Here is a 25,146-nt window from a genome sequence, read left to right as displayed (position 1 = left end):
GGGATACGGTACTTACCTTTTTAAGACAATGCTTCTGCACCTGATACATCTCTGGATACCACTGACAGCAGATGCACTGCTATATCCAGAGATCTTCATATACCCCTCCTTAACAAGTGCTGCTTGTCAGTCACTCACTGGGAACACATATAGGGATCATCACTCAAAGAGGAAAAAAATAGATCTATGTGCTATGGATAAGTATAGACATGGCCTTAATGTTGTGCCTCTGTAGGATCAAAGGCAACTTATTCCAGTATCCTCTTCCAAAGGACAATAAGATAAGTTACACTACCACACAGACAAATTCACACCCCAACCATAGGGACCACAAGGGAATTGTTATGGGTGACAGAAGCATGCAGATAACAGCAGCCACAAATGTGGGGTTAAACAGAAGATATTTCCTTTTCAGCTTGTAAAAAGGAGCTGGAAAGAAAATGAGCAAATGCACATATGCAGCTGTTCAGCAAGAAACACCTCTTTTTAGTTTATGAACTATAATCGTCCATCTATAATAGTCCAACCTGAAAGATAGGAATGTCCTTCTCCACCCCCACTCCAAAGGCCTGCCCCAACCTCTTTATTATTTACCAATATTATGAACAACTGGTATTTTCCTTGTGTGTTTTTTTTAAATAGGTCCAATTTGCCAGTGCTGCATTGCTACTGGTACACAGCAGAGACTCCCAGTGCGTCCTATTCTCCCTTTCAGGGGCTTCCTCTCTCTTGATCTTGTTAGTCTTTAATGTGCTGCATAGTCCTGTCTTTTGTTTCAGCTAGACCAGACTAACACGGCTGGCTGCATCTCTATCATTTGATCTCACTGGGAATGGAAAAGATGTTACTCTCTTAAAACACTGAGGCTTTGTCTACACTGCAGGGTTTTTGCACAAGAAGCCTTTGCACAAGAATTCTTGCACAAAAACTTCTTGTGCAAAAGCGCTTCCATGCCTCAAAGCGCATTGCTTTTGTGATATACTTTTGTGCAAAACAGTGTCCACACTGCATGGATGCTCTTGCTCAAGAAAGCTCTGATGGCCATCAGAGAACCTGTGTTTTTTCAGATAGGCTCTTTTTGCACAAGAAACCCCTGCGGAGCGTTCACAGATGCTTTTTTGTGCAAGAGCTGTCGTGCAAAAAGGAGTTATGCCTCAAAGAAGGAGGTTCACCTACACTGCAGAAAGTCCTCTGTTCTGTTGATTGTAGATTTTCTTGTGCAAAAATGCACTTGAGGTGTGGACACTCCGTGGGTTTTTGCGCAAAAATGGCTGATTTTGCACAAAAAACTTGTAGTGTAGACATAGCCTGAGGTGCCTGGTCTAGACAGCACAAAACCTGTATGCTGCTTTGAAGGCCACAGCCTTCTCTTTCACCAACCAGTTCCCCAAGCCCTTGTCCTGGGGTCTTACCAGTACTGCTTTGCTCCTCATGTACAGATTCAGGTACTTCCTCATGCCCCAGAGCACAAAGAAGGGAACAGAGGTGAGAGGATCAAAACTGACATGAAGGAGGGCAGAGAGTGAAAATAAATCCTAGGCCCAATAGCTGAGAAGGAAGCCAGGCAAAACCATGACAATGTTTCTCAGGGAAAGGAGAGGTGACAGCTAGAAAGGCCAAAAGAAAGGAGGTATACAGTGAAGAAGTACAAGAGAGAAGAGGAACAGTGCAAAGAGAAACAGGAGAATGAAGAAATGAAGTAGCAAAAAGCAAGTACTCAGGAAGATACAGAAATGAGGTAGGAATCAAAAAAATGAGGGAGACAAATATAATGAAATGTTTCTCAAAGAAACCAAGAATGGGGAAAGAAGTCCAATAGGAGCTTTCAAAGACAATACCAGGGAACACAACAGGGTAAATATGGCTTACTCCCACCATACCCTTTCGTGTAACACCCTGATATTTCTTACAGGAAAAAGAGGCGGAAGAAAGGAAAGAGAATGACTATCTGAAAAGCAGCAAAGGGTGCACTCTTTCCTCCCTTCCTCTCCGCTATCAAATCCTCCCCACATAAACTTTCTTGATTCTCACCAGTGCTCCCCCTCCCATAATAGATGTTCCAATTTCCCCCTTGATAAGCTGATCAGCTGACTACAAGAGATCTGAAAACAAAAAATATTGCAGCAGGTAAGTGTTCAGACAGAAGATGAGCTTTTACAGATACAAACTCTTTAGTGAAGGGGCATTGCTACCTTGTTATATAATGAGGCTACATCTACACTACATGCTTCTTACACAAGAAGCCTTTTGCACAAGACTTTTTGCGCAAAAATTTCTTGTGCAAGAGCACGTCCACACCTCAAAGGAGGTTTACCTATGGCGGAAAAAGCCCTCTGTTCTGCTGTTTTACTCTTGATTTCCTTAAGCAAAAACACATTTGAGGTGTGGACGCTCCTCGGGTTTTTGCACAAAAATATCTGGTTTTGCACAAAAACCTTGCAGTGTAGACATAGCCTGAGACAGGGAGAAGACTCAGCAGGCTTGCAGTCATAAGGCACATCCATTAGATGAGGGTTGGACGAAGCAGATCTTTACTTCGGTAAGATACAGAATCACAAGAAGAACAAAGTGTCATGAATAAAAGTTTTTTTTATTCATTTCCACGCATGAATAATTTATTTAAGGTTGCAAGCAAGCACCCCAAATTCAAGCACATAGAAAGAGAGGAAGGTGCTCCTTTAAAAAGAACTGGTTAACATTATGTACATCATTAGATATGCGAGAGTAATGAAATCTCACAGGGAGTGGAGGGTGTAAGATGGTTATTGACTGCAGAAGCCAGCTCCTCTTACTTATAACACTGCTCAATTGGCCTCTATATTTCAGTTAGCTGGAAGTGGGAGGGTTTCCCCATTCCTCTGAAACATTTGTTACTTTCAGGAGCAGGAGACTGGATTGGATGAATCAGTAGGCTGAGCATGTCTTCCAATTGCCCATTAAAAAAATAAAGAGGCTGACTGGTCTTAGAAAACCTAGGGATCAAATAAACATATACTTCACAAGAGATTTATTTTCTAATACTTTTTAAAAAATCACCCATTGATATATATATATATATATAATATCGTTTGCAACATACACTGAAAGTGTGGTTGTCCCGTTAACCACCTCTCTTCACACTGACAATCATATCAGGTTCCTGAAGAAACTAAAGCAATGTTTTGCACAGATAGAAAATATTGAGAGAGAGAGAGGACTTTAACTGATTTAGTAGCAGGAAAGGAGGAGCAGCCACATAATTCTCTGAACTTTCGTCATGAGCCCCTTCAGACACCAGGGTTAAGCCATACTTCAAAATTTGCTGCCCTATAATCTTGAGGGAATATGGAAGATACACATTCATAGGGCCTTTATACCAATGAGGCCTTTATAAATAGCTGAGTTGTGCTTGATTGGTTCTTTTTGTTCTTGTGGCTTGTGCATGGAGAAGCACTGCCTGTGAGACTTTGAAAACTTTAGAGGAAGTGAAACAGGAAGTCTGGTCCTTTCTCACTTTGTTGATCTCTAAAGAGCTGAGTCTGTAAAGACGGGTTTTCTACAATTGACAAAACAACTTGAGAGGGAAAATCTCCTTGGAACAAGCCCAAGAGAGGAGATGTTGAGACAACTGGACAGAGGAGCAAGCAAGAGTAGAGTACAACTCCCTGAACCTGAAAAAAGAAACAGAGTTCACCAATCATCAAAACAAAGCATTGGTGAGTTTGTGGAACTGAGTTCTAAATGCTGCAGTCTCTTCCAGATTCACTGTGAAAAATTAGAGGAAGCTCTTGGTGTTGAGGACAATGTCCTCATTGGCACTATTTATACATAGGGGTTTGACTACATGTTGCATTTGAAATGTAACAATAACGACTAATAGGGAAAGCCTAAAGACTGGAGCAAAGTTTAGGACCCTTAAACCGAGCAGATCATTTGTTATCAGGAAATAGATGTTTCCCACTGTTTCTATAGAATTGACAATCAAGATGCCTGCCTTTTTCTTGAGTTAATGCAGTTATGATACAGATTTTCTTACTTATATCCAGAGGAGAGAAACCAAACAGAGAGGAATGAAAAATGTAATGAAGGACAAAAAACAGTGAGATTTTTTTTTTAAAGACATAGTATATCAATGGCAGTAAAGACAGTTCAAATACGTTAATATTAAACAATTGCTATAGTTGCCACAAGGACAATATATGATCATAAATAGGAGAAGGTAATTCATGTGAGGAATGTGCCTTGGTGACAAGGTGTCTTTGAGACATTTTCTATAACAAGGTGGTTTACCCTACCCAAAAGTTTATGTAAGTTTCCTTGCAAACTAGAACATGTAATATTTCATGTATTAGCATCCCACAACCTGTTTGTAGACATGTCTGAGTGTCTTGCTAAGCTTGGGTATAACTCAGGACATCTCTGGTCAAGGACTTGAGCCTTTGGATGTACACTAAGCTGAAATTTCAACTTGTTTACAAATGCCCAAAATATCCTCTGAAAATCCCAGCCGCATTTTGATAGATAAAACCCCATAGAGTTTCTTCAGTGTGGCATGCAAAAAAATTCTGCAGTGGAAAATATGGGCAACAATGTCAAACTTTAGTCCTTCTCAGGGATAGCCTTTACAGAATTGTACTCATCTCTTCTTGGAAGCCACATGTGTCTTTTAGGCAAACATTTGTTACAGTGAAACTATTTTAAATTCATGGGTGTGATATTGGCTCCATCAGGGTTTAATTTGTTCATTACTTCCCTCTGCAGTTTCCCAGACTTGTTTAGAGATGAAATTACCTTTCAGACAAGTTTCCTTGTCAGCAGCATAGTTCAATGAGATGTTTCCACCTCCAATCCATCAATAGCAGAAATTATTTTCTGGTTGGAAAAGATCTATTCTGTTTTTGACTCAGGTGACTCTAGTTTAGATCTAGACTGCCTTGCTTTGATTAGTCTGACAATGGATAACTGTTATGCCAAACTGAATTGTGTAACATCTTGAACTTTGTATCAGCAGGTAACAGGGAGCTAGGCTTAGCATCAGATTTGTTTAGTTAACTACTCCCTAGTGATAAGATTTCCTGTAAGAGCATGCTTAGTTTGATGGAAAGACCAGTAGGGAGCAGGCCGGTAATACAGTATCAAAGACCAACAGGGAGAAGGAATAAGCTCCTACAAAAGAGCCAAATGAGTGGCAGGTGGTATTAGAGGCTCTTCACAATGGCTCCAGTGAAAAAGCTGAGGGAGAGAACCTAGGAAGGGGCTGTGGAAAAGGCCTAGAGACAGACATAGGTAGGAAATGATCTTCGGAGGTGATGCAAGAGGTGGTCTTGGCCTATTTGCTACAGGGCCCCTGGATGGGAACCCAGAGTAAAGGAAGGCCTGGGTTCTTCTATAGGGCCTACCAGAAAGAAGGTGTAAAAATCCCTTACCACAAGAGGTAGGACAATTGAGCCTGGAGACAGGATGAAGATCAGCATGAGGTTGATAGATGCCAATTTGTTTTGTTGGACTTTCAATTTACATCCCCAAAAAAAAGGTGTTTTCTGATGGTATGCTGAAAAAGTCACATTCTGATGTTTTATAACATTTTAAAAACAAACAAACAAAAAAGATAAATTGACACCTTGCACAGGAAGAAGAAAACTAATCATTTCTGTGTACATTTCATTGTGTAGATTGGCCCTTAAAATTAATCCCTGTCTAGTTGCTAACCTTGAGGTGGTGGGGTTGGGGGTGGGGGAGGGAAGAGAAAGGACATCTATGCCACTGAACAGAAACAGGTGAAATGTCACTAACTTGCTCCTTTGAGATGATAACCAACTTTAAATGTGCACTTCTATCTGCAAATGTTTTACCCACTTCTGTGACAAACAACACCTAAGCTTGCTGTAACTGAAAGTAATAGGAAGGGAGGGATTCTCTCTCTGTTTGACTGTTCAGTGTGCAGTTAAAGTTCTCTGTCTCTCTCTCTTTCTTTCTTTCTTTCTTTTTTTTTTTTTTTTTTTGGTGGGGAAAGAATTAAAATAATTTTAAACAATAGGAAAAGTCAGACCATAAAATAATAAACAAACAGGAGGATTCAGGGCAGGGCCAGACGGAGGCATGGGCGAGCCGGGCAGCTGCCCAGGGCGCCAACCAATGAAGGGCACCTGATGGCAGCTATAAGGGGCGTGTGGCGTCCCTTACAGCTGCCATCAGGCACAACACGCACAGCTCCCGCAGCGCCGGCCCGCCCGCATCCCCCTAGCGCCGGCCAACAACGCCCTTTCCCCCACGGCCGCGGGGCCCTACATGGCCCGGCATGCGCGCCAGCAGTGACAACCGGGCTGGACTGGGCCACACTTGCGCCGTGCACCCCGGGGGCAGGCCCCAGGCTGTGCACCAGCGGCCATAGCCAGGCCACGCATGTGCGCATGCGCCCCGGGGCCAGGCCCACTCCTGCGCCGTGCGCCCGGGAGTGGCGCCACGCGCCTGTGGCGCCAGAATACCTCAGACTGGCCCTGATTCAAGGGAAAGTGCAGAAGGATATCTTTAACTCACCTTTTCAAATTTGACAAGGTGTTAAGTTAGTGGTACAGTATTGCCTTAAAAACCCACTGTCTATTTGTCACTAGGTGGGGTTTTTCTTTCCTTTCCTTCTTTCTTATGTTTCAGACAGTTACCCGCAGGGGTCAGAAAAGTCCACCATGCTTTCTGGGTTTTTCTCCTGTGCTTGGCTGGCTGGTTCTTGCTAACTCCCCAGGGTCTAATTGATCACTCTAATTGAAGCTGGGAAGGAATTTTCCCCACAGGTCAGACTGTCAGTGACCTTTGGGGGTCTGTTTTTTTTCTCTCTCTCTGAAGCAAGCAGTGTGGGTCAATTGCTGGGATTAATTGCATATATTTAACTGGACCAGTTCCTTGCCATGACTGCCCCTTCGTGTTCTCTGCTTGTGGCACATAATAGTATAATCTCCTGTGGCCTGTAATACTTTGGACTAATTTTGATTTTGGGATATCGCTGTATGTGTATGTGGGGACTGTGGTATGCAGGAAGTCAGGTAATTCAGGATCTGCTAATTCTTTCTGGTCCCAACCCACCTGTCTTCAGATTTTAAGGGAAATGTTGATTTAAAAGAGGTAAGGAAAGGATCTTAGTCTGTCCTCCACAGTTACTAGTCTCCCCAATAAACGATTTGGGGATCCTATTACTTTCCTACCAGGTTAGCTGGATCTGCCCATTAAGACTGGGGCAGTTCCAGGAAATACTAAGGTTCTCTGCCGCACACCAGTTGCAGGTGCCCAGCGCACCTGCAGAAAACCCTTGCGTGGGAGTGCGTCCATACCTGTGCCCGTGGCAGGGGCGCCTGGCTGTCCCCATAGCGCAGCCCCCGGCACGGCTAAAAACGAGGGGCGCTGCGCTGGTACCCCCCAGCCCCGCAGGAACGTCTTGGGCTGGGCTGTTAGGCGCCCGCTGTGGCGGGGCTGCGAGGCCGGAAATCCCTCTGCTCTGGACACGACGGCGAGGCCCGCTGAGCCTGCCCCTCCCGCTCGGCTGGGGACCCTCCGTGGGCGCCCTCCACCCCCCAGCGGAGGCGCAGGCCCAGCCGCGGGGGAGCTGCCCCGGCCAGGCCCTGCTGCCGCGCGGGGGAGTGGCAGCGGCGCCAGCTCCTCCTCAAGGGTGCGGCGGCGCCGTCTGCTCCCTCTCCCAGCGCGGCGCCCCGGAGCAGCAGCGGCGGCCCCGCAGGTGAGAGGCTCCCCCGGGGCGGCTCGTGCTTCGCGGCGGCGGCTGCTCCGAGCCGGGGGGAGGGGGGCTCCTTGCGGAAGGCGCCTCGGGGGTCCCCAGCCCGGCTCTCCCGCGCCCCAGCCAGCTCCTGCGCTGCCTGCACCAGCCCAGTGGCTGCGTCCTGGGGCGGGCGGCTGGGGCGCGAGGGGGGTTCCCTAAGGAACGTGGGCGGAGGCGAGTCCGGGCTCGTGGCGAGGGAGCGCGAGGGGAGCCTTGGCTTTGGCCAAGCGGGAGGCTTTTTCCTCCCTCTCTTCCAGGGTCGGTGGCTGCCCCGCGCCCACAGCGCTGGCTCCGGGGACGAGCTGGTTTCCTAGCACGCTTTGGACGGGGCGGGGAACGTAGTGCGATGTGGGGAGCGCGTGGGGTGCGGAGCGTTGCCCCTGCAGAGTTGGGGAGAGGGGTCGGGTCCTTCCCCTTATAGCCAAGCCAGGGGTGGAATCTGGCTTCCAGTCCAAGGTGCGCTTCCCCTACCCACTATTATGGGAGGTGCCTGAGGATGATGCCCCAGAACATCCCAGTAAAACAAGGGCTTTCTGTACATTAGACTTCCCATTACGGTTTTAAAAAAAAAACCATTTTGACCCATGCATTTGTATAATCTAGTGACTCGTCAAGGGGTTGGAGAACTGTTGATAGGAGATTAGATTCTTATACCGTTTTATGCTGGGTTATTTGAAGGCTCTTTGGCAAGAAATATAAATATTTGAAATTTCTCCAGAGATTTAAGAGAGACTTAATAATACTCAGCTTCCTTCCAATTGTGGTCTCTGTTTAAGAAACAAAAAACAAAATACTGCTCGAACTTAATAGACACAACATGGGTTTGACTCTGGCCAGAGATGTGGAGGAAAACAGTTCCTTGTAAATATTGTAAGGTTCTAAGGGTGTGTGGGTGTGTATTTTTATGGCATGGGGGAGGGCACTCCAGGAAGGGATTATATTTTTTTGGAAATGGGAATTCATTTAAAAACTTTAATGTTAGATTTTGAACACTCCGAGGTTGTTAGCTTTTGGATACCCAGGTAAAAGTCCAAATTTGCATCATATTGAGTGCCCTCAACTCCCATCACAAGAGGAAAGTGGGAGTGAGTTTGATTTCCAGAGTCGCCCATTGTCTGAGCAGCCAAAAGATGAACATGTTCCCCTTTCCCTCCTACTATGTCAGAGATGGGCAATAATTTTTTATGCAAAACCACACAAAATTTTGGAAAATATTCAAGGGCTGCGCTTTTCCGTGATATTAATGGAGGAAGTGTGGGGTCTGGAATGGATGGTTGGCTGCAGAAGGGAGCTTGAGGTAAGGGATTGGGGTGCAGGAAGAGTGAGGTCTGGGAGGGAGTTTAGGGGCAGTTGTAATCTAGGGCAGGGAACTGTGGTGCAGGGTTTTGGAATGTGACCTATGGCAGGAGGGGGTTGACATCTAGGGCAGGCACTGGGGTGCAGGGGTTTGGTTTGTGACCTAGAGGAACAGACTGGAGTGCAAGAGTTTGGGTTGAAACCTAGGGTAGAAGGGGATTGTGACCTGGGGTAAGGGGGGATTGGCGTGCCAGATATGGGAGGGGTATATAGGTTCAGGAGTGGGGCAGAGGGTTTGGATATGTTGGGGGGGGATATAAGGTTGGGAAGGGAGGGCCAGGAGATTTACCAGTTAGCAGCCCGATCAGCCTGCCTGCAGAGCTAAATGCTTGCAGAGCTTAACAAGTTTCTCGGCCAGCCTGCCTGCACTTGCTGCACGGCCATGTGCTTGTATGAATAACTGGGTGGAGGGGGACATGGTGCTTCATGTACTGCCTGTTATTCAAATTAGCCAGTTTCTGGCTAGAAACCAGCTAATGGGATTGTGTTGGAGGTAGGAGATGCACCTGAAGCTGGGGGCGGGGCCGCTCACTCGCCGGGCGTCTGGGGCTGGGTCCACACATGCGCCGCGCGCCCAGGGGTGGGGACCGCCCTGAGCCCAGGGCCGGCACTGCGCATATGCCATGTGCCCGGGGCAGGGGCTGCCCACGTGCCCTGAGCCCAGGGCTGGTGCAGCGACCGAAACGGAGAGGTTTCACTTTTTGCCTATACACCGGCACTGCGCGTATGCCATGTGCCGTGCGCCGGGGGCAGGGCCAGCCCAGATGTTTCGGCAGGCGTGCACAAATGCTCCGACGGGCGCCATGACTCCTGTGGGCACCTCATTGGGGACCACTGCCTTACAGCCTTGTGCCTGTATTGACAGATCTCTTATGTTTCAGAAATCATTATCTTTCTGCTGTAGCAGTACAGCTTTAGAGTAGATTTCTGGTTTAATAATTACTCTTGGTCCATCTGTCTTCTTATCCTGAGTCTGGACTGTTTCTCACTGGCCAACTGTTTGCGCACTAATTGAAATGTGAAAATTGCTCTTACCTAGTTTTCAGTTTTAATTTCTGAGAGGTAGAAGGAAGAAATTCTTAAGCTATTCAATCAGTAAGAACAAATATGGTTATTGTTCTGTCTGTGACTGATATTTGAAGATATATTATTTTACCTTAGCCCCTGGAACTGCTGTTTTCACATTTCTCAATATATTGAAGCTGCAGTAATGTGTGAGAACTATTCACACTGGTGATTTCTATACTTGGGTTCTAAAATCTGTTTCTAAATTTCTGGAGCATTTCTAAATGAGGTTTGTAATTGACAGTGACAAACGTTCGGTTATAGAGAATTTACATGTGCATTACATGTACAGTGGGACAAAAGATGCTTGTTATTTTAGAGGCACCATGCAGAAGCCAGTTTGCATAACCAACATACACACGATTGCTAGACTCGATCCCTCCTCCTCCCCCCAAAATCCAATATACATAAAAGTGTATACACATTTTTTTTTTTTTTTGGTTTTCTTGTTGGCAGAGGAGAAGGAAAACACTAGAATTCATTGTCAATATTTTCAAAGTTGAGAGCCTGACGCGAGGCAACTAAATAAGTAAAAAATTGGTCTGATTTTTCAGAGATTCTGAACTCCCAAATATTCCATAGATTTCAATGACAAATCTGCATGATAAGCACCTCTAAAAATCAGGCCTCTGGTATAAAATGGATTTGAGTGCCTAATTGTAGGCACTTTACATTTAAACAATCTTAACAAGTATTTTTAGTATAAAAAGGCCCTCTAGGCTAAGTCTTTACTCTTCAGTAGCTGAACCCTCCTCTTGGGAAGAAGAATTGCAGGATCCTGTGATATTCATTATGTATTGACACTTGCACTCTGCACAGAGTGGTATTATTTTTAACATTCAAAATCTCTCTCAGCTGTTTCAGACTTCTCTTCTTATTTATTTTATTTTAACCACTATGTGATCTTTTAAAATATTTTTTTCAACTTGGCAGATGTGCATCTTTGGCCAGGCAGAATGTGTAGTCCATGCCCTTTGTCCTCGTTAGTGGCTAGATCAGAGAGATATGGGTCTACTGTAACCCTGAGCTAACAGACTTGGTCCTTGGGCAGGGTTGCCCAGTCAGAGCCATTTGTATAGGCTCCCTGTTTGAGTAGGTCCCCAAAATGATGACAGGTGGTCAGGCCACATTTAAATGAGAACTATTGCAATGTGGTGCATGTCACAGCACCCCTTGGGTTAGGTGTGTTCCATCAGTCGTATGGAGAGTGATGCGTTCCAAATTCCACTATGGCTGCGGTTGTCATCATTGCACTGAGACCTAGGAGATGTGCTAGCCTGGAGGTGGGCATGGGAGGTCAGAGTTTCAGGATACCACTCCCTCCAGCATCCAGGCTAGAGTACAAGGGGACGCAAGACTGGGAGCAGACTTCCTGCCCCTCCTGGACTCAATCAGGGCAGAGTTCTCTCATCTCTGTGATGAGGGCAGGACCTACACAGGCTTGAACCCTCTCTGACCCCACATTCCTTCCTTCTTAAATACTTCCATCTCCGTGGTAATTTTATTTTGAAGAATGGAGGAGTACAATGTTTCAGATTCTCCCTCGCCACCAACCTCCTCCCACCCCAAATAAACAAAACAAAAAAACAAAACCAGCCCACTGTTTGATTCATTATTTCTAGATTGTGGCCCCAGGTCGAGACCTAAAGACGACTGACCAGGTGTGGCACTACAAACAGAAAGGGGAGACTTACAGCTCTTCTGATGGAACCAGCACTTGCTAATAGGCCTTTTAGGTTCCAAGCTACTAGACCTTAAATTGTCTGAAATGTATTTTAGATGCCTCCTTGCTTCTAGCCCTGAACAGCTGGAACACTTATACTAATATAATCATGCTCCAGGAAGAGAGAGTCCAAAAAGATATTAAAAACAAAAATAAATCAAAGAATTGTAAATAAGTGTATTTTGGTAAAATAGCATAATCACGCGATTGGCAATTATGAGTAAAGTGGCTATTCAAACCTCTTATTGCACCATCATTTGTATGGAATATATATTCTGTTCTGTGTTGCCAGTGACTAAGATAATTTTATTGGTTGGTGGATTGGGGAGTGGGCTGTACAAATGATATTATACAAAGACACAAATGCTCTACATTAACAATAATGATGAAATGTCATATATGTTGGGAATTGAGGTCTGCTAACCTTGCATATATATAATTATTTTATTTTTAAATACATTTTTCAGAAGTATATATTTCTTCAGACATGAGTATACTTTTTTAACACATGTCTGGTAATAATCCCATGGCTCTGAAAACACTGAGAAGGCACAAAGTGATTTTGTAATTTTGTGCACATGCAACAGTTGTATGAATGCAGCTACATCAGTATTATTCAATGGTACAATTCCCATAGTATGGATGCAGTTATTCTGGTATAAAGATATTAATGCGGTACTTTCACTGTAAAACTAGATATATTAACTGTGGAGCCTCTTTAATACCTTCATAACTGTTTCCTGAAGAACATAATCTGAGTTCTAATTGAGCTCTAATATGCCAATAAAACAAAACATTAGTCTGAGCTACTCTCTGATACCTTTCCCTGCACTCTGTTGGCAATCTGCACCTCTCTTTTGACTTTATTGTTCACTTGAGATACAGTGGACTAATTGTACTCTAATGCTGATGAAACTGCTTTCATCCATGCATGGAATAGCAAGGACATGTACTCTCAAATATCGTTGCTGGGATTCCATGCTTGACAAATACAGATTTTATGTGCATTATTACATCACTTGATGTCGGATTTGATGATATGGCACTTTCCAGAAAGATACCATAATAAGGCATTATTAAGTCTTTAAACCTTTTCATTACAATGAATCTGCCAGTATGTATTTTCCGATCACTATGAGCAAAAAGTTTAAATCTGGTGTGAGATGTTTAAATCTGATTCAAAGAATAAATCTGGTGCTCTCCTTCCCTGGCCATCTTTAATGAGTTTCAGAGAGACAATTAGTACTATTATGTTTAATGTCAACATGCATACATATTTATACATTTACTTACAATTGGACAGCATAACCTTTGTTAATGCAGTGATCAGATAAAATCAGTTAAAACCTCACAAAATCATGCAGTACAGGTATAATAACCAGTGGGAAACAGATGGCTTTTGCTGAGATTTTCATGCCAGCTGTTGTAAACTTTCTCTCAATTTCTGGCTGGGAGAAGCAGACTAACATGCTCACAGCATCTGTGTTTCTTGCCAGCTTGTTAGTTTTTGCTGATATCTTGGGCAGTCACTGGCCACTCCCTCCACCCTTATTTACCTTTTATAACAGGAATATCAAACTCCCAGCCTGTAGGCCATTCCTGGCCGGAGTGGTTGCACAATCTGGCTCAGGAGTCCCGCTGGGCCAGGATGAGGAAGGCCTCTTCATTCTTGCTCCCAAGTCCCGCATCATTGCACTGCCCTCACCCCCATGGCACCCTGTCTCTGGAGGGATGCAGTTTTGGGGATTACATGAGAGCGAGAGGGGCTGTCACAGGACAGAAGCAGTGATCAGGCTCCTTGTGCTCTCTGTGGCTGCGGGCGGGAGCCAAGCAAGAAGGCAGGGCTGTGGTGTGAAGGGGTGGGTGTTCGGGGACAGGAACAGACAGGCCCTCCTGCCCCTCGCCTGCCAGGACTCCTGGGCCAGATTGTGCAACTATTCCAGTCAGGGATGGCTCATGAGCTGGGAGGTTGAGACCCCTACTATAAAAAGTAAATAAAGGTGGAGTGAGTGGCTAGTGACTGCCCTAGGTATCAGGAAAAACTAACAGGCGGGCAAGAAACACAAACCTGTAAGGAGGTTAGTCTGCTTCTCCACGCCAGAGATGGTCACAGCTGTGCTGAAGAAAAGTTGCAACAACCAGCATGGAAATTATAAGGTAAGCAAGCCCATGAATGTAGGGGCCTTTTTTTGTTGCTCCTATTTGCTGCATACTTTGTTTAATAGCCTTTTGTTCTGTTTTCATTTCTTGCCACTTCCTGTTTTTCTTTTCATTCTTTGTAACTGTGGCGTGTTCATCAAAGTGTAGGTTTTCAAATGTAGTTAACGCCAGATACTGTTGATGCTTAATAGTGCAGTTCAGCTCAGAGAAAAGATTTTGTAAATGCTGTGTTGCAGTATTCCAAGATTACAGGCAGTCCCCGGGTTACGTACAAGATAGGGACTATAGGTTTGTTCTTAAGTTGAATTTGTATGTAAGTCGGAACTGGCTCCAGATTCAGCTGCTGCCACTGAAACTGACCAGGGGCTGACTACAGGAAGCCGGAGGCAGAGTTGCTGTGCCCCCAGCTTCCTGGAATCAGCCTGATCAGTTTCAACAGCTGCTGAATCTGGAGGCTGGTACAGAACAGCTGGGGCGCTGCCCATTAGGTTCCCACAGGACCAACCCGGCAGCACCCCAGCTGCTCTACCCGAGGCGTCCCGCAACAAAAGCCTGGTCTGCTGGGGGGGGGGCGCACTAGCTGTGCCCCCTCGCCCCCCAGCAGACCAGGGAGACCCGAGCAAAGCCGCCCAGGCGGCGGGGGTCCCGCTGCCTGGGCGGCTGTGCTCCTGGGCAAACAAGAAAAGCTGCCCAGGCGGCGGCTTTGCTCTGGTGTCCCTAGTCTGCTAGGGGGGTCCAGCGGCTTTGCTGGACCCCCCCAGCAGACCGGGGGACAGGAGCAAAGCCGCCCAGGCGGCGGAGGTCCCACTGCCTGGGCGGCTTTGCTCCCAGGCAAACAAGAAAAGCCGCCCAGGCGGCGGCTTTGCTCCGGTGTCCCTGGTCTGCTGGGGGGGACCAGCGGCTTTGCTGGACCCCCCCCCCCCCCCAACAGACCAGGGAGACGGGGAGAAGCTTTTCTCGCCCCGGAGGACACGGGTGGCGACCCGCCGCCCATGAGCTCCGGGGCGAGAAAAGCCCCGTTCGTAAGTGCGGATCCGACATCAGTCGGATCCGCGTAAGTCGGGGACTGCCTGTATTCAGTCTCAGTAATTCCATATTAAATACCCTTAGTTTGAAAGTAAAAAGAAACACACACCCCTGCCTCAAACTGCTAGCCCTGCAAAATCAGGTTGGTATTCAGAACCAAACTTAATTAGAATCCATTGCTAGATGGAGCTGCAAGACTCATTTATTATCCAGGCCTTCTCAGCTGATTAAATCTTGGTTTCTAAGCTAATTGGTAAAGCTGCAGAGGCAGCAGGGGGTCATGGTCTTTTGGCTTCTTTTTATGGAGATCTTGAATGTCTCTATTTAATCCTTGTAAGATTTCCAGATGCCAATAGTGATGCCAAATATTAAATTCAAGTGTACAAACTATTTCCATCAGGAGTTAAAGGGATACCATCAACTTAAATCTTAAAGGTGAAATCTTTATACTTGCCATAATTTCTGGCATTTTTTCTAGCAAGAGTGATTAAGAGATTGGGGGAGGGGAGGGAGCATTTATTTCAGTATATTTTGTTCACTTTCCCTGGTATAGTAAAGTCAGTTCAACTTTTTATTTGTGTGGATTTTTTGCATAGGGACTGAGAGAAGAAAAAAACAGAAAAATGTAGACTGAAAACTGGAAGAAGATCTCATGAGAAAATGTTGCATCTGGCACTACTTTTACCTACTTTTAAAATTGTCTACATTTCAAATTCTTTATGTCCATTTAGGGTTGAAGAGACAACACTAAACAAATCGAGCTGCCTCACTGTTGTTTTTTCCTCTGCAATATTAACCAGAATAATTTTTTTTTTAATTTACATTCTCTGTCATGAAAATAGATAGAGCCAGATTCTGTCAACCTTATTCACAACAAGTAATGTTTTAGGGCTTGCCTGTAAGGAAAAAAACATCTGAAATAAGTGTGTCCACATGGTGAATTAATGGTGTAATTATACTGCTATAGTTTTACTGGTATATTGATTTGTGTAGCAAGCCCATTTTGTGAGCAACCCACCATCCTGTGTCCCATTCTCTCTACCATTTCCTGGTAAAAGGGAGGTGGATGGGTACACAAGATCATAAGAATGGCAATATTTGGCCAGACCCCAGGTTTCTTGTAAGCTGCACAGCAGGCTATTTAGGACTGCACAAGCCACAGGTCCTGCCAGCCCAGCCCTTCCAGAATTGCCAAGGAAAGAGCCCCTCACCTGGCATGGTCTGAGCCCACTGGAACTGCCACAGCTGAGGAAAGGCACCCCTCACCTGATCCAGCCCAGGCCTTCCAGAAGCTGCTACGGAAAGGAGCCCCTGTCCTGGTGCAGCCTGGCCCTGTCAGGAGCTGCTGTGGCAGATGAAGGGAGCCCCTCTCCCGGTTTCGTCTGACCCTGTCAGAGCTGCCATGACACAGAGGTGCTCCTCCCCCCAGCCCAAGTGCTGCTGCAGGGAGATCTTCTTTCTCCCCACCATAGCCCCAGGGCAGCCTGCCCCCCAAAGCGCTCATCCCCAGCCCCACCCCATAGCCTGCACCCCCAACCAGAGCCCTCATGCCCTCTTCCTCACCCTGCATCGCAACCAGGGCTGCTGATGGGGAGGGAAAAAGGGGCAGCTGCCTGGGGCCTGGTGATTTAAAGAGTCCCGGGGGTCCTGGTTGCTGCCATCATGTTACTGGCAGCAGCCAGAGCCCTGAATCCTTTAAATTGCTGTCAGAACCTCCAGCAACACTGAAGGGCTTGTTGCGGGAGGCTAACTCCAGTCATGCCCATTCCACCCAAGGGCCTAGACCTTCTGGGGCCTGGAGCTATCCCATGCACCTCTTGCCTAGGGGCCCAGCAATTCTGTCAGCAGCCCTGATCTCAACCTTCTTCCTCAGTCCTGAGTCCCTCCCCACGCCTTAATCCCCTCATCTCTTGCTCTACCCCAGAGCCTGCACCCAACCTCCCTGAGCTTCCTCCCACACTCTGAACCCCATATCCTTACCCCGCCACATGAATTTTGTTGTGGACACCAAAATGGAGGTGTTATGTCACACATCACATCTATATTGGTGCACATAGAATTCATTCTGCACATGGATGAGAAAAGAGGGGACATTGGTCAGGCTGATAGTCCATCTGTCCTACTATCCTCTCTGACAGTGGCCAGTGCCAGATGCTTCAGAGGGAATGAACAGAAATGGGGAATTTTAAGTGATCCATTTCCTGTCCTTCATTTACATCTTCTGTCAGTCAGTTTAGGAACACTGGGAGCATGGGATTCTATCCCTTATCTTGGCTAATAGCTACTGATGGACCTATATTTAATTATTTTCTGAACCCTGTTATACTTTTGGCCTTACAGCATCCTGTGGCAACAAAGAAGTACTTCTTTACATTGTTTTAAACCTGTTTCATTGGGTAGATTGTCCTTATGTTATATATGAAAGGGTAAATAATACTTCCTTATTCATTTTATCCACACTATTCATGATTTATAGACATCTATCCACAGGTGCTAATTTTCTAATGTGCTTAGGATTCTTTGTATCAGGCCCTATCCCCACTGCACCCCGCACCCAGTGCCCTACTTCTTCCAGCCCTATTTCTCCCCTTCCCCAAGCACGCCCTTGCTTCTCTCCGAGAACTTTCTGCACACTGCAGAACAGCTGATCCATGGTTGGCAGGAGGTATTGAGGGAGAGGAGAGAGGAGGAAGCTCTGATAAGAAGGTTGCCACCAATCATTTTTTTCCATGGATGCCTTAGCATTTGCATTTATGACTGTATCACAGGGTGACCATGTTTCCCTCTGCCAGCTACAGGATACCTGGAAAAATTGCTTGGATTTAAGTGAGTTCAATGGCAATTAATCAGAACTATGCAGCACAAACGTTCAAGATAATATTAAGTTGATTTAGCACCCATTAAAAAGAAATACCGCATCATTGTAGCATTAATAATAGGTAATAATTAAAATATAAATACTTACAATTAAGTGGTTAATGGGTTGGAGCGATTCCTGGGCTCAGCCTGGCAGACAGTCACCTCCCAGCAGGGCCAGTGAGTGTGCCCAGGAGGCAGGGTTTGGGGGAGTGGGTCTCTAGGAGGGTGTGCGGGGGTGCTGGAGTGTGTGGTGACGGGGAATGTGTGTGTTGGGGGATTAGGCAGTGGGGGTTCTGGGCAGTTGTGGCGAGATTGTGGGCAGAGATGGCGTGCAGGATGCTATGTTTCTGGCAGTCCTCCTGGAGGCTCTGGCCATGGGAGGGATGTTGAGTTGGGGGACTGTGGGGCAGGACTCAGGGGCTCCTTGTCTTTATGTGGCACTGCACCCACCACTTCCATTCACCCCCTGATCTGCCCCCTACTAGACCTTCTGAGTCCCAGGTTATATGACCCTTCCAGCAGCTACGTGTACTGTGCTCAGTCAGTCACTCCCCATATCCCATGCCTCCTCACCTGGCCCTGCATGCAGGGCACTGTAAGAAACACAATTTCTCTTCTTCTCTGTTGGTTGCTGATTGATTGCTACGACTGGTAAGCTGGCTGCTCTCTCTTCTGCCAGATCATTTGGTGGTGGGTGGAAAGCGTACAGCCTTTTGCCTTCCAGCCTTTCACAGGAGAGCATCAGTATCTTTTTAGGCCATGTCTGCAGTTCAAAATTATGTCAGCCTAACTTCAGCATAGAACTAAAGCTGTTATTAAATCACTTGTGAATGCACACTTGGCTCTTTGTGTCAGCACTGTGCCTTCTCACTAGAAGTGCTTGGATCAATGATTCTGTTAGTGTGAGGTATTGTACGACAGCTCCTGAAAGCCACTAATAGTTGACATAAGCATAACTGCATCAGCATTGACTCTACACTGCTCAGGGATGGGGTGTTATTAAATTGGCATACGGGGGCACCTAAAGTAGTAGGAGCCAAATTTAAATGAAGACACTACCATAGGTAGGTTAACTCAAAGCAGCGTACATCACACTAACTCTGTGGTGTAGGCCAGGCTGAAGGAATACTCAAGTTACTTATTGCTGTGTTGTTATAAATGTACCAGGAGAGGGATTTCACTGTATTTCAAAGGAGGCTATATCTGCTTTTTTGCTGAATCTCTCAACATAGTGTATTTAATAAAAAAAAGTCCTTTAATTTAGACATAAAACTCAATGAGAAATTCAGTTTTGTGTCTAAATTAAAGGACTTTTTCAACACTAGCAAAGTTAATGCCAGTGTGAGCCTCCTTGTAAAAATTGGAACTGGAACAGAAACCTTAGATGCCAGGAATTTGCTCAAATATATTTCTGCTGTTCTACAAAACATGTTACTTAAGGAGAAACTATCGGTTTAGTCCTTTTAATAGTCCTGTTCTGCCCATTCAAAATCAAATGGGTGTGTGTGTGTGTGTGTGTGTGTGTGTGTAATATATATAAAAGTCACGACAAGTTGGTTTTTTTCCTTCGCATCTTACTTGTTTTTGTTCCAGTATGTTTGATTAATTTGCTGTGGATACTTTGGGCTGGATCAGCATTGGGTTTTCTTTGTACAATGGTGGGAAGACTAAGGGTACGTCTAGACTACCGCGTTTTGTCGACGGAAGTTTTGTCGACAGATACTGTCGACAAAACTTCCGTCGACAAAGAACGTCCAGACACATTGAGTTCTGTCGACAAAGCAAGCTGCTTTGTCGACAGAACTCCGTAGTCTGGACGCAATGTTACAGGCAATAACACCTTCTGTCGACAGGGTTCTGTCGACAGAAGGTGTTATGCCTCGTAAAATGAGGTATACCAGCGTCGACAAAACTGCTGAGTTCTGTCGACGTTATGTCGACAGAACTCAGCGGTAGTGTAGATGCTGGTATAGTTTTGTCAACAAAAGTCCACTTTTGTCGACAAAACTAGGTAGTCTAGACACATCCTTAGACAACCAAATGTGTCAGGTAGTGAACAACCAAGAAGTTGATATAGTTAATGGAAGCTTATATTATCAACTTGCTGATTTTTTTTTTTTTTTTAATCATGACTTCACCAGAAATGGAGGAAGGATAAAATAAATCACTGTAACTCTGTTAACTTCCCAGAACTTTTCCACTCAAACAATGTGTGAATCTCATACAGTTAGCTGCTTTGAAATTGTTTATAAAAAAAGTATCACCAGTTGTTTCCATAGATAATCAGAGCATATGCTATGCTTAGAGATGCCATAGAATATTCCACAACTATCTCTGGACCTTACTTAAAGATCAAATGTTTTGTTTTAATTGTAGCAGTGAAAATGTTTGCTGCAGCTTTTGGAAGACAGTGCATTTTGAAATGTTATACTGAATTTTGAATCTATTTTACTACGTGCTGAGTACATATTATAAAATTTTTCTTTATCCCTTCAAAAGCAGCACTTCAAGGAGTTAACCCCCAGTCATGTCAGGTGAGCAGGTGTTTACTATAGCACTGTGACTATAAGGTGTAGGATATTTGTCTGTCTTCATGTATTAAGCACATTCACAAGGTCCAAGTGTGTTGCTGCATATACCCTATATGTGCTAGGGATTAAATTTTGATTAATCAGCTAATCGAGTAGTCTCACTGCATCTCTTCCTTTGAAAGGTACAAAAGCTGCCCACAGCTCTTGTACTTCAAAGGGAAAGGCACAACAGTCAGGACCAGCATGAGTGGGGACTGCTTCAGTCCTCACTTGTTGTGTTTCTCCGCTGCACTGCCTCCCCTGCCCCTTCCTTTACTCCCCCCTCTCCCTTCCCCACTGTGGAGATGGTGCTGAGGGGGAAACTGGCTTTTAAGTCCACTCCCCTCAGCACCAGCTCCTGCTTCTCCCCTCTTTCCCCCCCACCCTTGTTGTCTCTCTCTGATAGAGGCAGCAGGGGTGGGGGGGGGTGGTGTGGGTGTGTGTGTGTGTGTGAGAGAGAGAGAGAGAGAGATATGCAACTAGTTGTATCACTATTTGACTACCCAATAAGCATATACTGACTAGTTGATTACATCCCTAATATATGCTAACCCACTGAAGTGAGATGAAAGCACATTTACTTGATTTAGTATAGTTAATACAAATCAAGGTTGCTCACCTAATTGAATAGTGGCATCTAAAAATTTGGGGCACCACTGGTGTTAACATCCATCCACCCAACTTTTCCTATCCCTGTACTCTGCTTCCTCCGGAGAAGAGCTAGTTAACTTAAGAGTGAAAAGGCCTGCCAGAAATATTAGCAGAATATTGAACCTGTGAAAGAGCCATTCAAGTGGTAATTAAGCCATTTAATGGGTATTTGCCAACCCCAGGTATATGCTGTCAGTTTTTGTTAGTCTCTAAGATGATGCAAGACAGCTTGTTGTTTTTTAAGTTTTTTTTCTGAATTTACTCTTAGGCTATGTCTACACTTCAAGGAGTGTCCACACCTAAAGCGCATTTTTGCACAAGAAAATCAACAGAACAGAGGGCTTTTGCCAGTCGAGTAATTCCTCTCCCCACGAGGAATAACTCCTTGTTGCGCTACAGCTCTTGCACAAAAAGGCAGGTTTGGATGCTCCGCAGGGGGTTTTGTGCAAGAAACCCCCATCGGAAAAAGCACAGGAGCTCTGATGGCCATTCTGTGAATGGACATCAGAGCTTTCTTGCGCAAGAGTGTCCATGCAGTATGGATGCTCTCTTGCGCAAAAGCACATCGCTTTTGCAATGTGCTTTGAGGTATGGACGCGCTTTTGCGCAAGATCTCTTCCGCAAAAGGCTTCTTGCACAAAAACCCTTCAGTGTAGACAAAGCCTTAGTCTACAGGACTGTAGATTACAATTTGCTATAAAATATTTCATTAGTGTGTTGCTGAAGATTATAAAATCACTTTTCTAAAAAATTATCTCCCCTCTCCCCTTGGACTGCCATTGGGTATAGGACACCAGTTTAATAGTACTGTGTAGGGCACCATAAATCCTAAAGACAGCTCTGGGCCCATTGAAATCAAGGAAACAACACAGATTTACATTATTTGAGGGTCTGGCCCACAATTCATACTGCATAGACAAGGCACTAACCAACATGCCTACAAGCAGCTCAGGGCCTCAGGAGTGAGTGGCTGTTCTTCTTGAGTAAGAGAAACCTTTTAAAGTCAGATTACTCATAAAATATGGACCTGAATGGTAATGCAAGAAAATTATGGTCTGTTGCCTTTTTTGTTGATTAATGTTCATTATTACAGATGTGTTGATCATGTGGTGGTAATGTGTGAATATTTGAAGTAGTTATTGGTAGAGCAATAGTTGTTAATAAATTATAGGAATGTACTAAATCTAAAACAGTGACAAATTCATCAATCAAGGAGGGTAGAAAAAAGCTCTCCATAGCCACTCTGTGTTCATGTCCTTTTCTTCATGGTTTATTAACAGAAGATGCAAAAGCCTCAAAATAATAGAGTGCTAGAGCTGTCCTGCTTTCTCCTGGCTGGGAAGTAAGGATACATGCCTTTCCTGACTGGCTAATCCCCAGACTTCCTGCCAGATCATCAGAGAGGAATGTCTTCAGGGTCATAAATCAATCTTCATCTTTCTAAACTGAACCAAGAGTATTCTTTTCCATGGTTTCCTGTCACATAGGATCTTTCTCCATCTTGTGCTCCATCTGCAGATAACAACTGCCTTGTTCTTAAAGGGCTGGGTCTCCAAACAGGACATTACTGCAATGTATGCATATGCCCAAGAAAAAGAAGTCAGTTTTCAAAATATCATAGTTTCCCTCAGTGTTGCCAACTTTCACAATTTTATTGTGAGCCTCACAGTATTTGTTTTTTTCCTCAAAACACCAACTTCCAGATTCACGTGATTAGATGAGAATCTCAGCTTTCATTTAAAAGTTAAGTTTCTAGCCCTCATTGTTCCAGAGGGAAACTTGAAAGCATGATCCATTTACATCCTAAATGTTCAGATATCAGACGATAACTAAAATGAGCCCCCAAATTTATCATTTCTAAAAAAATCTCATAGGTTTTAAAACAATCTCATGGCTTTTGAGGATGTACTCATTCTGAATGCTTGGCAACACTGAATATAGTAAAATCATTAGTAGAAGGGGTGTAAATGGATATTGTGAAACTGTGAGATATTGTTCACTTTTTAATTTTTGTTTCAGGAAGGAATGAACTGCAGTTCTGGACAGCAGCTATCAACCAATCCTTGTATATTGCATGGCAAAAAATAGAGAGACAACTAATAATCATCATGTCTTTTCTCGTTACTGCTCTCTGGTATTGCAGAAGGCTGTATGCATATTTAGCACAACTGTTGAAATGGTATGTTTTTACTACAGTGCCTTTTATTTTTAATAGTATCATTGGTCTTTCATTAAATATTTACTTTCTGCAAACTCTTTTTGATAGTTGTTTTATCATTTGGATTTCAGGTGGAGTAGATATCTGCACAGAAAATTCAAAAGTAAACTCTTTTTGTTATCAATCTGAATTATAACTTTCCTCATCTTTAAATGCAAAAAAGTAGATATTTAACTAATCTGTGAATTAAATTTGGTTTAGAGAACCTCAGTGTACTGGCAGAAGTTGATCTGCTTGGTTATTGTGCAAGAGAATGGAAAGGAGAAACCAAGCAAGCCAAGCAGATGAAGGCGGTAAGAGTTTAAAAGTTGACTCTCTATATATAAAGTTGGAAAAAGTACTGAGTTGGGAGAAAAATAAATAAATTCCATCCAATTTTATTCCATACATCATAAGCAGATGTTTATGAGCAGTGTGAGATATCAAATGAACTTCAAAAGAGGGGCGGGGGGAGCTCTCCTTACATACATTGTTCTCTGTATAGCCAGGAGGTATGCTCAAGCCAGCTCATTGAAAATAAAATAGCTCTGAGCAGATCTAATTTGCACTGGGGGACAAACTAATTTCCCAATACCTCTGGGGGAACACAAACGTGGCATATAGTAACTTTTGTTTGCCTTGACTCTGGGTACGTCTAAACTACACCCCTCTTCCAACAGAGGGGTGCAGTTTAGACATAGCTTCTGGGTCCTGATCTTGACCGTGGGTTCAGCAAACTAGACATGTCTTTAGTTAGTGAAGCAATGGACCTGATTCATTAACACCCTTTGTAGGATGAACAGTAGTTACAGAGTTTCTAACTTCTAGCCGCAAAGAAACTAAACTAAGTTAATACAAAAGATGAACTGATTATTTCAGTGAAACACAGAAAAGATGCTTACCACAAGTGTCCTCGTAGTACATAGGAGTACGTAGTACGTAGTGGGGAGAGGTAATCTCTTCAGTACTGTAGAAGAACTCAAGAAATGTTGTCTGCAAGATCAGTCCCAACATGTTGAATTACCCCCAGGCCCAGGAACTCAACCATAATGCTACAGAATCAAAAAGAAAGAGGAACCAGTTCTCTTTTGTCTTTTCGTTCAGCTGAACTACTGATCAGGGAAAAGAGGCAATGATATTTTACTGTTGGCCCACAATGTCTCCTTCTATATTTGGTTTTATTCTATTGTAAAAAAGTGAAAACATGAGAGTTTTTGTACCCTAGAACAACATGTATACAATCTACCTACAATCAATTTCAGATGATCATTTTATAACACAGCCAAATCTCTAGACTACACTCAAGTATACATTGACTTAATGCTAGGCCACTAGGATGATCCGAGGAATGGAAAACCTGTCTTATGAAAGGAGACTCAAGGAACTTGGCTTGTTTACCTTAACCAAAAGAAGGCTGAGGGGAGATATAATTGCTCTCTTTAAATATATTAGAGGGATAAATGCCAAGGAGGGAGAGGAATTATTTAAGCTCAATACCAATGTGGACACAAGAACAAATGGATATAAGCTGGCTAGTAGGAAGTTTAGACTCGAAATTAGGTGAAGGTTTCTAACCATCAGAGGAGTGAAGTTCTGGAACAGCCTTCTAAGGGAAGTAGTGGGGACAAAAGACCTATCTGGCTTCAAGATAAAGCTAGATGGGTTTATGAAGGGGATGGTTTAATGAGGTAACATGATCTTGGCAATTAATTCACTTTTCACTATCAGTGGTAAATAGGCTAATGGTGGGAAGATAGGAGTTGCTATAGAAAACTTTTTTCTGGGTATCTGGCTCGTG

The 25,146-nt window shown here is 44.4% G+C and overlaps 1 protein-coding gene across 4 annotated transcripts in view; it reads left to right on the top strand.

Annotated features, from left to right (window-relative positions):
• Positions 1-3,470: 3,470 nt before the first annotated feature.
• Positions 3,471-25,146, top strand: part of OTULINL (OTU deubiquitinase with linear linkage specificity like) — a 40,656-nt gene continuing 18,980 nt past the window's right edge. The window contains exons 1-5 of one of the 4 annotated variants that reach the window (XM_075921458.2): positions 7,626-7,702; positions 20,430-20,464; positions 23,171-23,330; positions 23,441-23,472; positions 23,571-23,662. In XM_075921458.2, coding sequence (XP_075777573.1) covers positions 20,458-20,464; positions 23,171-23,330; positions 23,441-23,472; positions 23,571-23,662 — 291 coding nt within the window. In that variant the 5' untranslated portion in view covers positions 7,626-7,702; positions 20,430-20,457. Of the gene's footprint in view, positions 3,696-7,426; positions 7,703-20,429; positions 20,465-23,170; positions 23,331-23,440; positions 23,473-23,570; positions 23,663-25,146 lie in introns of those variants that run through there. The other 3 variants (XM_014570470.4, XM_006117080.5, XM_075921459.2) reach the window with 3 other exon arrangements.

Source organism: Pelodiscus sinensis, chromosome 2 (assembly GCF_052426305.1).
Source record: "Pelodiscus sinensis isolate ZL-2025 chromosome 2, ASM5242630v1, whole genome shotgun sequence".
NCBI lineage: Eukaryota > Metazoa > Chordata > Testudines > Trionychidae > Pelodiscus > Pelodiscus sinensis.
This window is presented reverse-complemented; position numbering and strand designations above follow the sequence as displayed.